Source organism: Salvelinus alpinus, chromosome 10 (assembly GCF_045679555.1).
Source record: "Salvelinus alpinus chromosome 10, SLU_Salpinus.1, whole genome shotgun sequence".
Taxonomy (NCBI): Eukaryota; Metazoa; Chordata; class Actinopteri; order Salmoniformes; family Salmonidae; genus Salvelinus; species Salvelinus alpinus.
In genome coordinates this window covers 36,540,988-36,563,345 of record NC_092095.1, presented here as the reverse complement: position 1 = coordinate 36,563,345, position 22,358 = coordinate 36,540,988, and the positions used below count along the sequence as shown (strand labels likewise).

Sequence of the window (22,358 nt, the reverse complement as noted above, 5' to 3'; positions counted from 1 at the left end):
AAACATTCTGACACAACTAGGAAACCATATTAGGCGAAGCCCTTGTCCGTGCTTTGTTGCCAGAGAGAACTGGAGGGAAAACACCCTTAGCAAGGCTACTCAAGATCAGTAATGCACAGCTGCAATGCACAGCTGCAAAGTCCCTGTGTATGTGGTCTCAATGATCCTCCATTAGTTGATAAATGTTGGTGTATTCTGTGGTCTGACCACTGCTGAGTTTATTTCCAGTAACTAAAGTAGGTCACAGTAAGCGGACACAAGGTTGTGTATGTGGCGTTAGAAAATGTGGTTCCTAACAACACTGTGGTCAGAGCAGCACTGGACTGTTTAACACCTCAGACTCAGCAGCTGTAGATTCTTCAGTTGAGGCCTTTTCTCAGTAAGAGTAGAGGAGACTGGGGAACAAACTAACAAAAAAAAAAAAAATGCTTTCAATGCTCACAATGTACTAAAAAAAATAACCCAGCCCTAACCCAGTGCTAGGTAAATAGTGGACAGAAGACACGTTATTTTGATTCAGCCAGTTGGGTCATTTTCTTTGAAGACTGGAGGCGTGGATAATAGGGATGTGGCTTTCAGATAGTTATTTTTGGCCATTCGTGAGAGTAAATGTCATTCCGTTTCATCTGTTGTATTGTCGTCACATGTATGTTAAGGTTGAGCACTGACACGTTCATCGTTTTAATGAGGCTTTCACAAGAGTATGAGTTCCCCACTTTGTTATAATCAAAAAAAAATATATATCTTATTAGGTTTATGTTCAAATATGTAATGTGGAAAAATATTTAACAAATTGAAATGTAGAACTTAACATGATGAACAGGAATGCCATTTACTCTCACGGGTGTCCAAAATGAAATATCTGAAAGCCATGCCCCCCCAATAGGCCATGCCTCCTGAAAATAACCTATGGATTACATTAAAAAGACCCAACTGCTGGTGAATAAAATAAAATAGAAAGTTGTATTTGTCACATGCTTCGTAAACAACAGGTGTAGACTAACAGTGAAATGCTAACTTACGAGCCCTTCCAAACAATGCAGAGATAGAAAAAAATATATAATAGAAAAATAGTAACACGAGGAATAAATACACAATAAGTAACGATAACTTGGCTATATACACGGGGTACCAGTACTGAGTTGATTTGCAGGGGTACAATAGCAGCAGTGTATGTGAGTCAAAACAGTTTGTACAAAAAGGGTCAATGTAGATAGTCCAGGAGGCTATTTGGTTAACTATTTAGCAGTCTTATGGCTTGGGGGTAGAAGCTGTCCAGGGTCCTTTTGGTTCCAGACTTGGTGCATCGGCACCGCTTGCTGTGCGGTAGCAGAGAAAACAGTCTGTGACTTGGATGGCTGGCGTCTTTGACCATTTTTAGGGCCTTTCACTGACACCGCCTGATATAGAGGTCCTGGATGGCAGGGAGTTTGGCCCCAGTGATGTACTGGGTCGTACAAACTTTGAGGATTTGAGGGCCAATGCCAAATCTTTTCAGCCTCCTGAGTGGGAAGAGGTGTTGTTGTGCCTTCTACACGACTGTGTTGGTGTGTGTGGACCATGTTAATTCCTTAGTGATGTGGACACAGAGGATCTTGAAGCTCTCGACTAGAGGTCGACCAATTATGATTTTTCAACGCCGATACCGATTAATCGGACGATTTTTATTTATTTATTTGTAATAATGACAATTACAACAATACTGAATGAACACTTATTTTAACTTAATATAATACATCAATAAAATCAATTTAGCCTCAAATAAATAATGAAACGTGTTCAATTTGGTTTAAATAATGCAAAAACAAAGTGTTGGAGAAGAAAGTAAAAGTGCAATATGTGCCATGTAAGAAAGCTAACGTTTAAATTCCTTGCTCAGAACATGAGAACATATGAAAGCTGGTGGTTCTTTTTAACATGAGTCTTCAATATTCCCAGGTAAGAAGTTTTAGGTTGTAGTTATTATAGGAATTATAGGACTATTTCTCTCTATACCATTTGTATTTCATTAACCTTTGACTATTGGATGTTCTTATAGGCACTTTAGTATTGCCAGTGTAACAGTATAGCTTCCATCCCTCTCCTCGCTCCTACCTGGGCTCGAACCAGGAACACAACGACAACAGCCACCCTCGAAGCAGCGTTACCCATGCAGAGCAAGGGGAATAACTACTCCAAGTCTCAGAGCGAGTGATGTTTGAAACGCTATTAGTGCGCACCCCGCTAACTAGCTAGCCATTTCACATCGGTTACACCAGCCTAATTTCGGTAGTTGATAGGCTTGAAGCACAGCAAAGAGCTTCTGGCAAAACGCAGGAAAGTGCTGTTTGAATGAATGCTTACGAGCCTGCTGCTGCCTACCCCCGCTCAGTCAGAATGCTCTATCAAATCATAGACTTAGTTATAACATAATAACACACAGAAATACGAGCCTTAGGTCATTAATATGGTCGAATCCGGAAACTATCATCTCGAAAACAAGACGTTTATTCTTTCAGTGAAATACGGAACCATTCCGTATTTTATCTAACGGGTGGCATCCATAAGTCTAAATATTCCTGTTACATTGCATAACCTTCAATGTTATGTCATAATTACGTAAAAGTCTGGCAAATTAGGCGGTCCAAACTGTTGCATATACACTGACTCTGCGTGCAATGAACGCAAGAGAAGTGACACAATTTCACCTGGTTAATATTGCCTGCTAACCTGGATTTCTTTTAGCTAAATATGCAGATTTAAAAAGATATACTTCTGTGTATTGATATTGTTTATGGTTAGGTACACATTGGAGCAACGATACGCACCGCATTGATTATATGCAACGCAGGACACGCTAGATAAACTAGTAATATCGTCAACCATGTGTAGTTAACTAGTGATTATGATTGATTGTTTTTTATAAGATAAGTTTAATGCTAGCTAGCAACTTACCTTGGCTTACTGCATTCACGTAACAGGCAGGCTCCTCGTGGAGTGCAATGTAATCAGGTGATTAGAGCGTTGGACTAGTTAACTGTAAGGTTGCAAGATTGAATCCCCGAGCTGACAAGGTAAAAATCTGTCGTTCTGCCCCTGAACGAGGCAGTTAACCCACCGTTCCTAGGCCGTCATTGAAAATAAGAATGTGTTCTTAACTGACTTGCCTAGTTAAATAAAGATTAAATAAAGGTGTAAACAAAAAAAATCTGTGTCCAAAAATACCGATTTCCGATTGTTATGAAAACTTGAAATCGGCCCTAATTAATCGGCCATTCCGATTAATCGGTCGACCTCTAATTCCTGCATCTGCAGAAACGTCCCCAACACTCGAGCATCCCATTGGTTCCTGTGTACCGAACTAGCTGGCTAAGATAGCACACAGTGTCCTTCACTCCCACCTGCTGAACATCTGCCCTCGCCATCGTTAACAGAACTGTGGGAAAACAGTGCCTAACAGGCGGGGACGAAGGAAACTGTCTACCGGTGTACGGCTAGCTAGCTACCGTTGTCGCCGCCGCCCTCTCTTCTGTGGGGTTAATCGGCCGCTGGCATCCAACATTATTGTGCATTAACGCCATCTACTGTACTCGGCCCTAATTAATCGGCCATTCCGATTAATCGGTCGACCTCTACTCTCGACCCCTACCAAATCCCAACCCTAACCTCCCCATACCCGTATTTGGACACTGTGCTAACAAACCTTCAAACAAGCTTCAATGCCATACAACACTCCTTCCGTGGCCTCCAACTGCTTTTAAATGCTAGTAAAACTAAGTGCATGCTCTTCATCCGATTGCTGCCCGCACCCTCCCGCCCGACTAGCATCACTACTCTGGACGGTTCTGACCTAGAATATGTGGACAACTAGAAATACCTAGGTGTCTGGTTAGACTGTAAACTCTCCTTCCAGACTCACATTAAGCACCTCCAATCCAAAATTAAATTTAGAATTGTCTTCCTATTTCGCAACAAAGCCTCCTTCACTCATGCTGCCAAACATACCCTCGTAAAACTGACTATGCTACCGATCCTTGACTTCGGCGATGTCATTTACAAAATAGGCCCGAACACTCTACTCAGCAAACTGGATGTAGTCTATCGCAGTGCCATCCGTTTTGTTACCAAAGCCCCATATACTACCCACCACTGCGACCAGTATGCTCTCGTTGGCTGGCCCTCACTTCATATCCGTCGCCAAACCCACTGGCTCCAGGTCATCTATAAGTCTGCTAGGTAAAGCCCCGCCTTATCTCAGCTCACGGGTCACCATAGCAACACCCACCCGTAGCACGCACTCCAGCAGGTATATTGCACTGGTCATCCCCAAAGCCAACACTTCCTTTGGCCGCCTTTCCTTCCAGTTCTCTGCTGCAAATGACTGGAAGGAATTGCAAAAATCTCTGAAGCTGGAGTCTTATATCTCCCTCTAACTTTAAGCATCAGCTGACAGAGCAGTTTACCGATCACTGTACCTGTACACAGCCAATCTGTAAATAGCACACCCAACTACCCCATCCCCATATTATTACTTACCCTCTTGCTATTTTGCACCCCAGTATCTCTACTTGCACTTCATCATCTGTACATCTATCACTCCAGTATTAATGCTAAATTGTAATTATTTCGTCTCTATGGACTGTGTATTGCCTACCTCCCTACTTTTCTACATTTGCACACACTGTACATAGATTTTTCTATTTTTCTATTCTATTGTGTTATTGACTGTACGTTTGTTTATGTGTAACTCTGTGTTTTTTTTTTTTGTCGCACTGGTTTGCTTTATCTTGGCCAGGTCGAAGTTGGCCCACCTGGTTATATAAAGGTGAAATAAAAATAAAAGTGATGAGCTGTAGTCAATCAACAGCATTCTCACGTAGGTGTTCCTATTATCCAGGTGGGAGAGGGCAGTGTGGAGTGCAATAGAGATTGGGTCATCTGTGGATCTGTTGGGGCTGTATGCGAATTGAAGTGGGTCCGGGTTGTCTGGGATGATGGTGTTGATGTGAGCCATGACAGCCTTTCAAAGCATTTCATGGCTACAAATGTGAGTGCTACGGGGCAATAGTCATTTAGACAGGTTACCTTGGCATTTTTGGGCACAGGAACTATGGTGGTCTGCTTGAAACATGTAGGTATTACAGTTTGGGTCAGGGAGAGTTTGATAATGTCAGTGAAGACACTTGTCAGCTGGTCAGCGCATGCTCTTGAGTACGCGTCCTGGTGATCCGTCTGGCCCTGCAACCTTGTGAATGTTAACCTGTTTAAAGGTCTTACTCACATCGGCGATGGAGAGCAAGATCACACAGTCGTCCAGAACAGCTGGTGCTCTCATACATGGTTTAATGTTGCTTGCCTCGAAGCAAGCATCGAAGGCATTTAGCTCGTCTGGTAAGCTGGCGTCACTGGGCAGCACGTGGCTGTGCTACCCTTTGTAATCCCTGATAGTTTACAAGCCCTGCCCCATCCAATGAGCGTCAGAGCCGGTGCAGAAGGATTTGATCTTAGTCCTGTATTGATGCTTTGCCTGTTTGATGGCTCGTCAGATGTCGTAGCAGGATTTCTTTATAAGCATCTGGATTAGTGTCAAGCTCCTTGAAAGCAGCAGCTCTAGCCTTTAGCTCAGTGCAGATGTTGCCTGTAATCCATGGTTTCTGGTTGGGATATGTACAGTACCAGTCAAAAGCTTGGACACACCTACTCATTCCAGGGTTATCTGTCTCTCTTGCGCTGTCACTTCCTCTTTCAAGTCCCAGGGTTTAAGGAAAGGATTTATCTCTGAATCAGAGAGGTGTGGGGGGCTGTCTTAATTGACATCTAGCACCTGGGGAGCAGGTGTTGTTGGGGGGGTTAACTGCCTTTCTCAAGGTCAGAACTGCAGATTTTTCCACCTCGCCAGCTCTGGGATTTGAACCAGCAACCTTTCGGTTACTGGCCCAACACTCTTAACCGCTAGGCTACCTGCCACCCATGGTCTAGGGCCTGGTCCAGAGTAAGCAAAACGTTCAGAGCTGCCGACTCGTTGAAGTAGACATTGTCATCCAAATAAAACCACAACTGATGGTTAAATTTACCCATGTTTGGATAATCAGGTTATTTTCAGGACGCGTGGCTCTGCCAATTTACTGCTACAGTACAGTACTTGCTGTATACGGCTTCTCTACTGCAGCACTGGTGAGACTCCGGCTTTTTTGGGTCTCAGCACCAGCAATATACATTTTGGCCAAGCACTGGTACCAATCCATACAGTGGAGATGCACGAAATGGCTACTTTGATTGCCTTGCGGTGTTCCAATCAGTCCTTGCTCAAAACTATATCTGCTGCAGTGTTGGCAACAGAGAGAGAGGGAGGAGGGGGACTATAGAAACGCATTGAAATTGATTCCTTGAGCCAAGAGACACGTCAGTGCTCCGCATAAATAAAAAATACCTTTCGGCTTAGAAGTTACCCCCTGTCTGACTCCTAGATTAAAACTTTTTCTGGCTTAGCTGTGCTGTCTCTCCGTTACCAAATACGTGGTGTGATTTAAAACATGCATTGTCCAGCTTTGCTCTACGTAACAGTGTTAACAATGTCAACACTTTATATCCACAGAACCTTTAGGTAAGAGACTTTCCACGGAATTATACAGTCCCTGAACTCAATAGACCCCGTGTGCATCCCAAATGGCACCATATTCCCTATGTTATGCACTACTGTTGACCAGGGCCCAAAGGGAATCTACTTAGGGAATAGGGTGCCGTTTGGGACAACAGCTCCTGTATACAGAAGTGGTTCCAGAGGATTGTTTTTGTAATAAATCTTTCAGCAGGTCAAGTGTTTGTCCAATCTGTGGCCAGTATCTCTGGTGTCAGTGACCTGGGTATTACTCATATACATACTGTACAAGGCTGTGTGTCCCCATTTCAACAGTAGGCGAGATAAGAGACAGCTGAAACAAGTGAAACAATTAAGTATAGTATTTAACTATAGGGTAGCCTGGTGGAACCAACCTGATTCCAGCGTTCAACACACAATGGTGAACTTAGCGGTAAGGCTAGTTCCACCAGGCTAACTATAGGGTAAAACTAGGGTACAATTGCAGCTAAAAACATGCTTGTGTTGACACGCCAGCTTGTCTTATTTAGTGTGTAAAAATGTCAGGTTTCCTATGAAATTGGTTTATTTAGCAAGAGGCAAGGCAATTAGCTTTCTTGGGTTCTGTTTCACTTTGCTGCACCCGCCATTGTCAGAATGCTATCTTTTGTTTTTAATCATCAAGAGATTTGCACCAACACACTGTCACTCACTCGGATGACTGAGTCACACAACAATGAAGTTAAGTGCTTGAATCAATTAAGATAATTTATTTGATCTCCCCACTCTTTCTGGCTGGTGTTCCTCTCTGCATTTTTCCTTTTTTATAAGATGGGGTTTGTTTTGAGATCACTTAAGTAAGTAAAAAGAAAAGCACTGGGGTGGCAAATTAATCTTTCTAAGTACAGCATGTTCTTCCAGTTTCCAGACAGCTAAATCCTTTCTTTTGTTTTTATCTAGCTTCTGGAAATCAACTGGACAGGCCTCACCAATATACTAGACATTCCTGGGCTGAAGTAAGTAAACTGAGTCTCTTTTGTGCTCCAGCGTGAAGTTTCCCCGAGCTACAGATCTAGGATCAGCTTCCCCTCCCCTAATTCTAACCACCGTTAGTGCGCAGCAAATTCTCCAGAGTAAAAAAAAACAAAACACTGAGTGTAAGAAATGGACTGTATTTCTGTTTTTAGTGAGAATGGTGATGGCCTCCAATGGGCTTGATCACTTTCAAGTAAAGAAGTATCAGTTAAACCTAAATTTATCAATACACATTTCCCATATAATGCTACTCAAAAGGGTGCTATAAGTAGCAATACTGAAATGGCTTAAACTTAAATGAATAATATGTCAAATGCTGAAGCTAAGTAGCCATAGGCAAACAATAGGGCAGTAGAGCATCAAAAGTCAAGTTCAAGAACATTGTCTGATAACCCAGAAACTGTAGAACAAATCAAAGTACATAGTAAGACAAAACATCAGATAACTCACTTTTGGTCAATGACGCATACGGCTGATCCTCAGACGATGGCCTCTGTTCAATTCAGTGTTTGGTGTGGTCAGAGAGGAAGAGGAGGAGAGAGGAGAAGGGTGCAATTGCGGCCTGCAATTTGTGGCGTTCCTGCATCTGCATTGATACATTTTTAAGCTAGGTCAGGAGGGTGGCGGGGGCGCACCAGTACAGTAGATGGCGTTAATGCACAATAATGTTGGATGCCAGCAGCCGATAAACCCCACAGAAGAGGAGGGCGGGGGCGACAACGGTAGCTAGCTAGCCGTACACCGGTAGACAGTTTCCTTCGTCCCCACCTGTTAGGCACTGTTTTCCCACAGTTCTGTTTACGATGGCGAGGGGAGGTGTTCAGCAGGCGGGAGTGAAGGACACTGTGTGCTATCTTAGCCAGCTAGTCCGGTACACAGGAACCAATGGGATGCTCGAGTGTTGGGGATGTTTCTGCAGATGCAGGAATTCCCACATGCAGGAACGCCCGGAATTGCGGTCTGCAGTTGCACACTATTGAGAGAGAGGACCAACTCGGCAGAAAATCTCCCTCCTTCCAGCAGGTGGTGTTTTTTCATTGTTTTGCCCACCAAGCAAGGAGTTTTTGTATGGAGGTCAATGAGTGTCGAATTTGGTCAACAAAAAAATGTATGGCTTATTTGCTACTTGAGGTTTATTTGATCAAATAGAAGTTTCATAATGCTTTAGTTGTTACGAGTGTACTGATATAAGTAAGACACGTGACATCCCGGCAACTATAGTTGGCTGTATGGCCATGCATATTCGTGGCATGAGGCTAGTAGCATAGCATCTCTCTGCATTGAATACAGGCGGATGATGTCAACAACACTCATCGAACATTCAAAAAAGGATTTCAATAATGAGATATATCCACCAATCCAAAGAATGGATAGGCGGGGGCTAGACAGCCCGCCATGCCGCCTTGTGGACAATGACTCCCATTTTTAGGGCAGAGAGACATGTATCTTGTCAGTATATCCATAATCTTTGGTTTGGTGTCTGTATGGGGGCCCCCTTAATATGGTCAGTTGGTGAGCACCTGACCCATTTAGGAGTGGCACTTTGCCACTGTGATAGTGAGTTTGATAGTGAACTGGACATTTACTTCAGAATATCTGCAACAGCGAGTGTTAAATCAACAATGGAAGTGTTGAGTCCGTGGACCCATATACAGTCGTGGCCAAAAGTTTTGAGAATGACACTAATATTAATTTCCACAACGTTTGCTGCTTCAGTGTCTTTAGATATTTTTGTCAGATGTTGCTATGGAATACCGAAGTATAATTACAAGCATTTCATAAGTGTCAAAGGCTTTTATTGACAATTACATGAAGTTGATTCAAAGAGTCAATATTTGCAGTGTTGACCTTTCTTTTTCAAGACCTCTGCAATCCGCCCTGGCATGCTGTCAATTAACTTCTGGGCCACATCCTGACTGATGGCAGCCCATTCTTGCATAATCAATGCTTGGAGTTTGTCAGAATGTGTGGGATTGACCACAAATTCTCAATGGGATTAAGGTCTGGGGAGTTTCCTGGCCATGGACCCAAAATATCTATATTTTGTTCCCCGAGCCACTTAGTTATCACTTTTGCCTTATGGCAAGGTGCTCCATCATGCTGGAATAGGCATTGTTCGTCACCAAACTGTTCCTGGATGGTTGGGAGAAGTTGCTCTCAGAGGATGTGTTGGTACCATTCTTTATTCATGGCTGTGTTCTCAGGCAAAATTGTGAGTGAGCCCACTCCCTTGACTGAGAAGCAACCCCCACACATGAATGGTCTCAGGATGCTTTATTGTTGGCATGACACAGGACTGATGGTAGCGCTCACCTTGTCTTCTCCGGACAAGCTTTTTTCCGGATGCCCCAAACAATCGGAAAGGGGATTCATCAGAGAAAATGACTTTACCCCGTCCTCAGCAGTTCAATCCCTGTACCTTTTGCAGAATATCAGTCTGTCCCTGTTTTTCCTGGAGAGAAGTGGCTTCTTTGCTGCCCTTCTTGACACCAGGCCATCCTCCAAAAGTCTTCGCCTCACTGTGCGTGCAGATGCACTCACACCTGCCTGCTGCCATTCCTGAGCAAGCTCTGTACTGGTGGTGCCCCGATCCCACAGCTGAATCAACTTTAGGAAACGGTCCTGGCGCTTGCTGGACTTTCTTGGGCGCCCTGAAGCCTTCTTCACAACAATTGAACCGCTCTCCTTGAAGTTCTTGATGATCCGATAAATGGTTGATTTAGGTGCAATCTTACTGGCAGCAATATCCTTGCCTGTGAAGCCCTTTTTGTGCAAAGAAATTATGACTGCACATGTTTCCTTGCAGGTAACCATGTTTGACAGAGGAAGAACAATGATTCCTAGCACCACCCACCTTTTGAAGCTTCCAGTCTGTTATTTGAACTCAATCAGCATGACAGAGTGATCTCCAGCCTTGTCCTCGTCAACACTCACACCTGTGTTAACGAGAGAATCACTGACATGATGTCAGCTGGTCCTTTTGTGGCAGGGCTGAAATGCAGTGGAAATATTTTTTGGGGGATTCAGTTCATTTGCATGGCAAAGAGGGACTTTGAAATTAATTGCAATTCATCTGATCACTCTTCATAACATTCTGGAGTATATGAAAATTGCCATCATACAAACTGAGGCAGCAGACTTTGTGAAAATGAATATTTGTGTCATTCTCAAAACTTTTGGCCACGACTGTAGACACATGAATAGTGTTCAATTAACACACAAACATAACAATGGTCATTATGGCAAAATAGTTATATTTTTGTTTCATCAGACCAGAGGACATTTCTCCAAAAAGTAGGATCTTTGTCCCCATGTGCAGTTGCAAACCGTAGTCTGTCTTTTTTATGGCATGTTTTGGAGCAGTGGCTACTTCCTTGCTGAGCGGCCTTTCAGGTTATGTTGATATAGGACTTGTTTTTACTGTGGATATAGATACTTTTGTACCGGTTTCCTTCAGCATCTTCACAAGGTCCTTTGCTGTTGTTCTGGGATTGATTTGCACTTTTCGCACCAAAGTACGTTCATCTCTAGGAGACAGAACACGTCTCCTTCCTGAGCGGTATGACGGCTGCTTGGTCCCATGGTGTTTATACTTGCGTACTATTGTTTGTACAGATGAATGTAGTACCTTCAGGCATTTGGAAATTGCTCCCAAGGATGAACCAGACTTGTGGTCCACAATGTTTTTTCTGAGGTCTTGGCTGATTTCTTTTGATTTTCCAATGATGTCAAGCAAAGAGGCACTGCGTTTAAAGGTAGGCCTTGAAATACATCCACAAGTACACCTCCAATTGACTCAAATTATGTCAATTAGCCTATCAGAAGCTTCTAAAGCCATGACATCATTTTCTGGAATTTTCCAAGCTGTTTAAAGGCACAGTCAACTTAGTGTATGTAAACTTCTGACCCACTGGAATTGTGATACAGTGAATTATAAGTGAAATAATCTGTCTGTAAACAATTGTTGGAAAAATTACTTGTGTCATGCACAAAGTAGATGTCCTAACCGACTTGCCAAAACTATAGTTTGTTAACAAGACATTTGTGGAGTTGTTAAAAAACAAGTTTTAATGACTCCAACATAAGTGTATGTGAACTTCCGACTTCAACTGTGTATATATATATATATATATTATTTGTTTTATACAACGGCCTGAAACTCATGGTTTACAGGCCACATCAGGCCTGCAAATCATATTATGCTGGCTTGCAATGTGATGTGTAATTCCTATTGGGGATATCCAATTTATGGAATATTTTATCACCTGCAACTTGTATTCAGAATACTGCCAGAGTTAAGACAGTTATGAGAATACCTAACGCATCTAAACTGGAACAACCATGAAAGGGGTGCAATAAGTCCAAATAACATATTGGATTAGTTTAGAAAATTTTGTAATTTATATTTGAGTAGCATAATATTAATGAATTAATCAATAAATCAATGTACATGCATAAATATTGAAACAAACAATAACAAAAACTCTACCTCCAGTGCAGCATGCTGGGAAATATGATAATGATTGGCATGGTTTTGGTTCAAAGTGATGTTTGTGAGTTTCAGGTCCATGTATTAGGGTAAAACTAGGCCGTCAAAATAAGGCCTTATGGAATACGTATGGTATTGTGTTACTTATTAAACATTTTATGATGACATATTCATTTAGGATCTTACTTGGTGAAGTCCACAGGACCGAAAATGGATGAATGCAATGACCACGTCTCTGTCACTAACAAATACAGTCATGAGTGGTAACTGAAATGTACTCGAAAATCAAGGCACTCTGCGAAATATTTGAATAAGGCTTTACACAAAGCAGTGTGTTAATTTAACACTATTCTGGTGTCTATATGGCTCCACATACTCAACACTTTCAGTGTAAATTAAAAAAATGTTAACACTGGAGAATTTGCTGTGTGGGGAAAACCTAAAACTGACCCCAGATCACCGTCTAGGGGCAACTTCACCCTACACCCTCTTTTGTCAAGCCAAGCTTTCACCTAATCACAGGTGTGATTAGTTCCCATACAGGTTTTATTGCAGGTATTTTCCTCTTGGGGTTGTTGTATGTGATTGGAGCGTTTTTTAAGGTAGCAGGAGGATGACAGCTAGACGACAGCTAGCGTGACCATCGCCCTACGGCTTTTAGGCTTTCAGTCCATTAAATGCTCATCGCAACACATGCCTGCCTGACAGTGCAAAAAAATCTCACACAGCTCAAAGCAAGAAGGTTTTTATGGTTGAACAAGATTTCATTTTCATTATCAACTCATCTCTGACTTTTTAGATATTTAAATTGGGCCACTCCACCAGCTCTCTGGGGTTGCTAAAAGACTCTACAATCCGCACATCTCTCAAATCTAAAATGATGGTGTAATGGGGAGGGGACTTGGGGATTTCTTAGGGCTAATTTACATGAAAGAGTGCATTCTCTGCATATTAAGAGTAACTGTTAAGCTTTAGTGTAGAATAGAGTTGACTGTAAAGACGCATTGGCTAATAAGTTTGCACTTTTATTGTGTTATCTTTCAAATATTCTGGGGTATGGCAGTGCTACTACTTGCATTGAATTGAATTGAATCCCAAAAGGGGAAATTGGATTTGTCACCACCCACTAGCAATACACAAACAGCAACAACATGCACATCAGAGTCACATAGACACATAAATAGAGCACTGATGGCTGGTGAAACAAGCACAATTCATGACTTCCATCAGCCAATGGATTCAATAGAATAGATTTCCCTCTTCTGGTAAAGGGACCAAAATAATGTTCTCATGGCATTCAAAGAGCAGATGACCTTTGCCGTCTCTGCAGATCCAGGCATAATTTGTATAATCAACAGTCAATTCTTCGTTTCTATATTGTTGTGAGTTGACAGTGCCTTCTGTTTTTTTTAAACCTTATGATAACGCTACTGCGGCGGTGGAAAATGTCCCTAATAAAGATTTCGTGGTATAGTCACTCTCCTCCTCACAGTCTATTGATTTAGACACGGGTGTTGACACATCCGCAGCTCAGTGATGGACATCATCTCCCTGATTCTACAGAGCACAACCGCCCATCCCCCCCACCGCTATTTCTCTGTAGGGGTGTAATAGATCTGTGCAGTCAGTACACTGTGAGCCTGTTTGTGGAGGCTCAGTGGCACGTGCTAGGTTCATGGGCTAGGGGATTGGGGGGGAGCTGCGCCTGACTCTGGGTTAGTGACAGGACAGGACAGGCCCGGGCAGCAGAAAAAAGACAGTCTCAGAGACTAGCTTCCAACCACAAGCAATAGACAGTGCCAGCTGCATATTAGAGGGGTGGAGTCCACTGTGTCACAGAGCAGATAAAACCACCCACCCCTCCAAAGACACCCCCCCCTCCTCCCCTCACTCGCTCTCTCTCTCTTTTTCCCTCTCACCCTCTCACTCTCATATCCCCTTGATGTTATTCAACACAGGTTGTCTGACAATTGTAGTGTTATTATTTTTACTTTTGGAGTACGGCCTAGCTCTGTGTACCACTGCAAGGTCAGGGGAACAATAACAGCTGATACTGCATGAAGCTCTCTACATGGTGTGTACGTGTACATGTTACATGTGAATGATCACATACTAAAGAAGAATCATGTTCCCTGTAATGCTGCTTAATCTCCTCCCAGAGAAGTGCTCTACCTTTCTGCTCAGCTGCAAGAGAAATTCTAGGATAAAATGATAAATATGTTTCCTGAGAAGCCTTCTTAGAGAAATGAGAGAGAAAAAGTGAAGGAATGGGGTATAAAAAAAAAAAAAAGTTTCATTTTTACAGATTGCTTAAATCCTCTCATACATTTATTTCTGTTTACAGAATCGGACCCAAGTGGATAGCTTGAAGGTTAACAGAAAATCTCTCAGCAGTTACTAGGCCAGTCTTAGGGATCGACTTCCCTTACAAGGCATTGTAATTCTCAGGTTGTAAGACCTCCTGCTCAGTGACATCCTCACTGCTACAGTTGCAAGGGAAAGTTTGTGAACCATTTGGAATTACCTGGATTTCTGCATTGATTACTCATAAAATGTGGTCTGATCTTCATCTAAGGCACAATAATAGACCAACACTATCTGACTAAACTAATAACACACAAACAGTTGTACTTTTCAAATTGTTATTGAAGACACTGAGTAATCATTCACAGTGCAGGCTGGGAAAAGTAAGTGAACCTCTGTGTTAACGACTTCTCCAAAAGCTATTTGGAGTCAGGTGTCTCAATTAAAGATATGAGATTGGAGGTGTGGGTTGCACAGGTGCCCTGCCCTTTAAATAAAGGCACACAAAGCCTGGTTACTGACAAATCTGTTCTTCTCCAGAAAGATTGGTTCGTGTGAACCATGCCTCGATCCCAACAACTTTCACAGGACCTTAGACGCATATGAGATGCACAAAGCTGAAAAAGGTCACAAAAGCATTGCTAAAGACCTTGGTGTTAATCAGTCCACGGTAAGACAAATTGTCTACAAATGGATAAGATTCAGGACTGTTGCTACTCTCCCTAGGAGTGGGTGTCCTGCGAAGATCACTCCAAGAGCACAAAGGGCCATCCCGAAAGAGGTGAGAACGAACCCAAGGGTAACAGCAACAGACCTCCAAAAATCTCTACAAACAACGAAAGTCTGTGTTCATGTGTCCACTATCAGAAAAACACTGAATAACAATGGTGTTCATGGAAGGACACCACAAAGGACATCATTGCTGTCTAAAAAAGAGTTTGCCCAAGACCACCTGGATGTTCCACAACGCTTCTGGGACAATGTGCTTTGGACAGATGAGACAAAAGTTGGAACCTTTTGGGGGAAATGCACAACGCTATGTGTGAAGGAAAAAGGGCACTGTACACCAGCACCAAAACCTCATCCCAACTGTGAAGCATGGTGGAGGGAGCATCATGGTTTGGGGCTGCTTTGCTGCCTCAGGGCCTGGATGCCTTGCAATCATTGATGGAACAATGAATTCAAAAGTGTATCAAGACATTTTACAGGAGAATGTCAGGGCAGCAGTCCATGACCTCAAGCTTAAGAGAGGTTGGGTGATGCAACAAGACAATGACCCAAAGCACACAAGTAAATCAACTAAAGAATGGCTGAAAAGGAAGAAGATTCATGTTTTGGAATGTCCTGACCTTAACCCAATGGAGATGCTGTGGCTTGACCTGAAGAGGGCTGTGCAATCAAGACAAACCAGAAATATTGATGAACTGAAACAGATTTGTAGGAAGGAATGGTTCAAAATACCTCCTCAACATTGTGCAAGTCTTATAAGCAGCTACAGGAAACGTTTGGGGGACGTTTGCTGCTAAAGAAGGATCTACAAGTTACTAAATTCAAGGGTTCACTTACTTTTTCCAGCCTGCACTGTGAATGATTACTCAATATCTTCAATAAAAATGTGACAAGTACAACTGTTTTGTGTATTACTAGTTTAGTCAGATTGTGTTTGTCTATTATTGTGACTTAGATGAAGATCAGACCACCTTTTATGAGTAATCGATGCAGAAATCCAGGTAATTTCAAAGGGTTCACAAATGTTTCCTTGCAACTGTAAGTGTTGACTCTCCAGGGGTTCACAACGATATTTTGAGGTTTATGATTTACTCCAACATCATGCTTGAACCCCTTCCAATGTTCCCACCATCTTATAAAACAGAAAAAGACATGTTCCTTTGTGCTTAACTGAGAATAATCTCATCCAAAAATCGCACTCACTGACTGTGGGGTCGGTTGTGTTTTGTTTTTCCCAGTGGCTTCTCAGACAGTCTGATTCAGGACATCATCTACAGCTACCTGGTGCTGCCCAACCGTATCACTATCCCACTGGTGGGAGATATAGAACTGGCTCAGCTACGCTTCCCTATGCCAAAGGTACTGTAGCCTTTCACCTATCCTATATCTAATCATACATCATTATCATATTTCAGACACTAATTAACAGAACACATTTTTCAGATTTTGTTTAGTATTTTGGCATGCACAATGTTTGGGACCATATCAACAATGGACTATTAAACAAAATACTAAAATATGTTTTGGAGTAAAGTAACCCTTTAATTAACAGTGTTTGTATTAGCAGAGTTTACCCGTCAGCCACCAAATCCATCATTTGAAATTGGATTTTTTTTGTGGACCCCAGTAAAAGTAGCTGATGCTTTTGCAGCGGCTAATGGGGATCCTCATAAATACCTAATATTCTACATGTATGATGATCCTGATAGGTAGTGATGGAGAAACAAAGCTTCCTGGAGCATTGAGGTTTTCCAGCCAATTGTGTCAAAAAAAGCTAAATTACTCCAGGCTTTGATCAACACGGTGTACACTAATGGCACCTGATGGTCAAAAAAGGAACATTTAATAAAATAACGTTTGTCTGATTTATTATTATTTATTTTTTCAAACCTCTAAAGTAGACTCATGTCAAGATGAAACTACCTTCCACGAAATTGGTTTCTACAGTATGTAGATCCAGCTATATGCCTTCACCCCAAATAAATGAAAAATTTAAGCATCATCTAATTCCCTTGTTTTCCTGGTTTTATTCCGTGTTTATCTTTTCCTTTCATTCGTGGTGGAGGCCTATAGATGGATCTACACAACCAATGTTGTGGTACATGGTTTCATCTTGACTAAAGACTTCTTTAGAGGTCAGAAGTTATTGGACAAACTTTTATATGGAAGTGCAATGTCCCTTTAAAACTTTTTACTGCGGTGGGCTAAATCAGGGTCTCACAGAGTGATTCTTAAACAAATCTACTTTGAAACAAAAGTATACACCTTATGGGCTTAAAAAAAGAAGACACCAGTACCATGTCAGATATAGAGTTGAAATGTATTACATTTTGAGTTTAAATCCCAATATTACACTTCATATACATCACAGAAGACTGAAATATAGCGAAACTGTTTGACAGTATTCTTTTTTAACGAAGAAAATACAGTGTTTCTAATTTATTAATTATGAAATGATGAAAAATTTTAATAACATTCCACCCATGAAGCCAAAGAGGGCGCTTTCGGTCATTGACTACTGGAAAGAGCTACAGTGTCGCTGTATACTATTTTAAAGTGTCCGTTTCCTGAAGTGTCCCTCTGCTGTGTGTGTCACCAGGGAGTCCTGAGAATTCACTTCCTGGAGGCTCAGGACCTGGAGGGGAAGGATAAATTCCTAGGCGGGCTGATCAAGGGGAAGTCTGACCCCTACGGCATCCTCCAGATTGGCAACCAGCTCTTCCAGAGCAAGACGGTCAAAGAGAGTCTGCACCCCAAATGGAACGAAGTTTACGAGGTGAACAAAATTTAACTGAAAATGAACTCTTCCAATGGCACATCAACCAAAAACGCAAAATGTGGTTATATTATACAGTAACTACCCCAGGGACAGCAATATAGGGTATGTAGAACCAGATACAACTTACATGTACATATTTCCAACAGTCCAATATTTCCTCTTATTTTTGGCTTTCATGCTGTTTTACCCATGTCATGTTTTACCTTTGGCTGTATTCAATGTGAACTACTGTATCTGAGATTGTATTTAATTATGTCCTTGTCAGGCCCTGGTATATGAGCACTCAGGCCAACATCTGGAGATTGAGTTGTTTGATGAGGACCCAGACAAAGATGATTTCCTGGGGAGGTAAGCACATATCCTGCACTGTAAAACCATCCTGTTATTTTCACAGTAAATTATTGTTTATCAACTGTATCATACTGTATAAGCTTAATACAATGGATTAGCATAAATTACATTACATTGTGGGAAAATATTCAACAGACGGAAAATATTTGATGTATTTTGGACTTTACTGTAAAATATGCTATGTAAAATACAGTAGAAGTTCACTTACAGTATTTGTGAATGTTCAAAATAGAATGCCACACAAAAAGCATAAGGTCAACAAAATCAAAGCAAATCCTCTAAAGTAAGAGAGAACATGTTTTTGCTGTATTTCAAATGACTTGTAATTCCACCCCACAGAATACAGTAGCGCACCGTATTTCTGGAGTGGCAACACCCTTTTGACCACTAGTGGGTGCATGTTATTGTTTTTTCAGGCTCATTAACATATTTCGAGGCGTGTTTTGTAAGAGGCTACATTTGTGCCACCCATTAGTGAGAGTGCTGTACCAATTTAAGTCTTAAACCTTTAATGGTTGAGTATTTGCCATCTCCTTTGGTCTGTTTTGCCCTATAGTCACAGCCAGGTTGGACGCCTTTGTTTAGTGATGGGAAACTGAGGCTTTCTGAAGGCTTTAGGGTTTAGACCAAATTGTGCCGAAAAGCTGTTCATTAATCTGAGCTTTTAGCTAGTTATGAATAAACTAAGCTTCCTGAAGGTTTACCAGCCAACTGTGTCAAAAATAGGTTCATTACTACTTTTAGCACAGTGTACATTAATGACATCTGCTGCTCAGGATCACACGGTTCGAAAAAGGATGTAATCAATGACATCCGAAGCTTCGTTTGAAGCTTTTTAGAACCGTGTGTTGCAAAATGCGAAATCGCAATGATTTCGCCGCGCTACCGATGCATTCTTCGATGCAAAGTTGCTTTCAAACACACTGGACACCTTTATTTACCAATTTACTTAGATTGTCTTCAGTGTGTAGTACCTAAATGGTAGCTCCGTTTACAGTACCTAAATCAGTGGGATCTCGCATTTTGCAACACACGGTTTAAAAAAGCACGTGATCAAACGAAGCTTCAGATGTCATTGATCACGTGGTAATGTTACTTTGAACCTTTCCATCTATGCTTTGAAACTAGCAACCTAGTTGTTGTTTTTTATTTAGTTGTTGTTTTACATTTACAAAAAGACGTTGGCTCCATTGCATGATTTAGGATGTTAAATTTAAAAAAAAAACTGCCTATGCCTATCGAAACTCATAATTTAAAAGTTAGAAGTACAACGTAGCCTGTGTTTCGAAGAAAACTACTTACAAAAATAACACGTATTTATGGGGATTCAAGACAAGAGACTCACTCACCACTGCTCTACAGGCTGATGGTAGTGTGACGTACAAAGCTTCAACCGCCATCATCACGTGGTATTGTTACTTAGATACAAGCATCGGTACGTTGTCTCGAATCAGTGGTGCTTTGAAAACAGCATCGAGGCTATGGAGTTACGGGATCAGTCATCCCATCACTACCTTTGTTAAGGCCTCTAGAAGTGCAAGTGATATACTATACTGTAAGGTAACTTACGGGTAGCCAGTTACCGTAAAAAGTAAGTTACCGTAAAAACATCAGGAAATGGTTTACAGTGTGTCTTTTTCTTATCACCCCATGCTCAAATGGCTTATTAGTCCTCTGCATTGTGAGTTATTGTATCCAATATCAAGCAAATTATCTTATCTAGCCGAAAATATATCACAAACTTAGCTCTGGTCCAGAGTGTTACGTGCGGCTTGCTGATGCCGAGCCTTCAGCGCTAGCAAACCACACGTAACGCCCTGGAGCAGAACTATCGCAGACTTAGCATCTATCTTCTCACCACAAAACCTCCCCTCCTATATGTCACAGTGAAGGGTGGCCCCTTGAAAGAGAGAAGAGACACATTGAAGTATCTGTGATGTACTAAGTATCTGTGATCAGTGTACAATAGTCCCATTAGGAGTTGGACCAAAGCTATGCTTTCCCCTAGGGGATGAGGCCCAAGAAGCAGAGCGTCTGTCCAACTCCTAATGTGACTATTGTACACTGATGACAGATACTTAGTACATCACAGGTACTTCAATGTGTCTCTTCTCTCTTTCAAGGTGTGCTGGCTGCGTCCCAAATGGCACCTTATTCCCAATGCATTGCACTACTTTTGACCCGAAGCCCTATTGGCCCCTGACTGGGTCGGAGTGCCAACATGCTGTATCAGTGAATCAATTTGGCTTCTGTTGTGATGAATCCTACCTACTGATTTCTTATCCAATCTTTGTGTCTTCGATTGCAGCCTGATGATCGATATGACGGAGCTTCACAAAGAGCAGAAGGTCGATGAGGTAAATCCACCCGCTTATCCGATATATTTTTTCATCTTCAATTAAATGTAGTTAGAAGAAAAAAAAACGATGAAAAATAGAACAAGAGGCGTGTCTTCAGTTCTGCACTTGGATAGCGATTTTGCCTTACTATATTATCTGCCTTCGTCAATTTGAAGATATTGTGTTGTTATCCATCACTCCTACACTATGTCTGGGGAGACAGCCAGCCCTGTTGGTGTGATTCAATCACTACTTTACTCTGTTGAGATTTAGGGTATGTAGGTCCCAAATGTCGTCATCATCATTCCATATATTGTGCACTACTTCTTTACCAGAGCCCTGGTGAAAAGTAGTGCACCATAAAGACAACAGGGTGCCATTTGAAATGCACCCTTGAACATCCTGTCGTTCTAGTGGTTTGATCTGGAAGAAGTCTCCACGGGGAAGCTACACTTGAAACTGGAGTGGCTCTCTCTGCTCTCCACCCCTGAAAAGATGGACCAGGTGCAGTATTTGATATGAAATTATTTTATTTACATGGACATTTATTTTGTACAGCGTTCAAAATACACAAAATCTATAAACTACAATACACAAACTTTTTTTAATTTAACCTTTATTTTATCAGGGAGTCATACTGAGACCAAGGTCTCTTTTACAGATGAGCCCTGAATTACAGATTATGACAGAAAATACACACATCTAAATTAAAAATGCAAACAGAAAGAAAAACACGGTCGTAAAAAACAAAGATATTCATCAGTAAAAAGGTCCTCAATCAGAGTTCTGAATTGGCCTAGAGGCACCAAAACATCACATTTCAGAACATTCTGAAGATTGTTCCACAGACAAGGTTCAAACACACTAAAAGCTGATTTACCTAACTCTGTAGAGACCAAAGTAATTTCCAGAGTTAGCCATCCCTGAGACTGGGTGCAGTAACTCGTATGTCTAAAGTTTAGTAATGGATGTTAGGTACAGTGGGACTTTTTGTAAAAGGGCTTTATATATGAAAACATAGGAATGTATCAACTTGTGACATCAAAGATGGCCGACCAACTTTCTGGTAGAGAATGCAGTGATGAAAACTGTCACCCATAATAATGTTCAGTGCGCTATGATAAAATGGATCAAGCATATCATCCCCAAATGGATTTTGTACATTAATCTTAAACAAGGTATCTAGCATCTCACAGATAGTAAATTGGGTTAGAAAAGTATGTATGAATAATACAAAAAAAAAATGGTTTGGAGAGCCTTTATGCACAAAATATATTGATTAATCAGAAATACAGTGTTTTGATTCATCCTGAAAGTTTTCATATTCAAGTTCAATCCATAAAATATTGGAAAGTAGAAAAAAGTGTACGATAAGGGTTGAACAATAGCCCTAAAAATTTAAATACCCTATTCCTCACTAATCATGGAACCGTATGACAACAGTCTAGTCATCGTGAACCGTGCGCCAGGCTCCATGTTTATCCTGCTACGTGTGGTCTGTGTTCCATAATAACTCAAAAAGGCTACATGTCCCAAATTATTGCACAACGCTAGCCTAATGTGATCCACTAATGCTAGCGACCCTCAGGAACAACTACACAGACGTGACAGAGGAAAGAAAGGTAGACGGAATGGAATGATGCAAAATGTAAGCTACAAATTGAAGAAAACTAACACCAAAGTGACCGTTATAAATGTATGTGGGTATTACTGACGGTGGCTCCTGATAGTGGCTAATATTTAACATGATACAAATTGTCAAATAAAATGATGAAA

At 41.5% G+C, this 22,358-nt stretch overlaps 1 protein-coding gene across 3 annotated transcripts in view; it reads left to right on the top strand.

Moving 5' to 3' along the window:
* The window catches only part of esyt2b (extended synaptotagmin-like protein 2b), a 56,179-nt gene that overhangs the window by 9,824 nt on the left and 23,997 nt on the right, over positions 1 to 22,358 (top strand). For all 3 annotated transcript variants that reach the window (XM_071329116.1, XM_071329117.1, XM_071329118.1), the window contains exons 7-12: positions 7,517 to 7,572; positions 16,352 to 16,472; positions 17,713 to 17,889; positions 18,158 to 18,240; positions 20,552 to 20,600; positions 20,997 to 21,086. In XM_071329116.1, the coding sequence (XP_071185217.1) occupies positions 7,517 to 7,572; positions 16,352 to 16,472; positions 17,713 to 17,889; positions 18,158 to 18,240; positions 20,552 to 20,600; positions 20,997 to 21,086 (576 nt within the window). The remainder of the gene's footprint in view (positions 1 to 7,516; positions 7,573 to 16,351; positions 16,473 to 17,712; positions 17,890 to 18,157; positions 18,241 to 20,551; positions 20,601 to 20,996; positions 21,087 to 22,358) is intronic.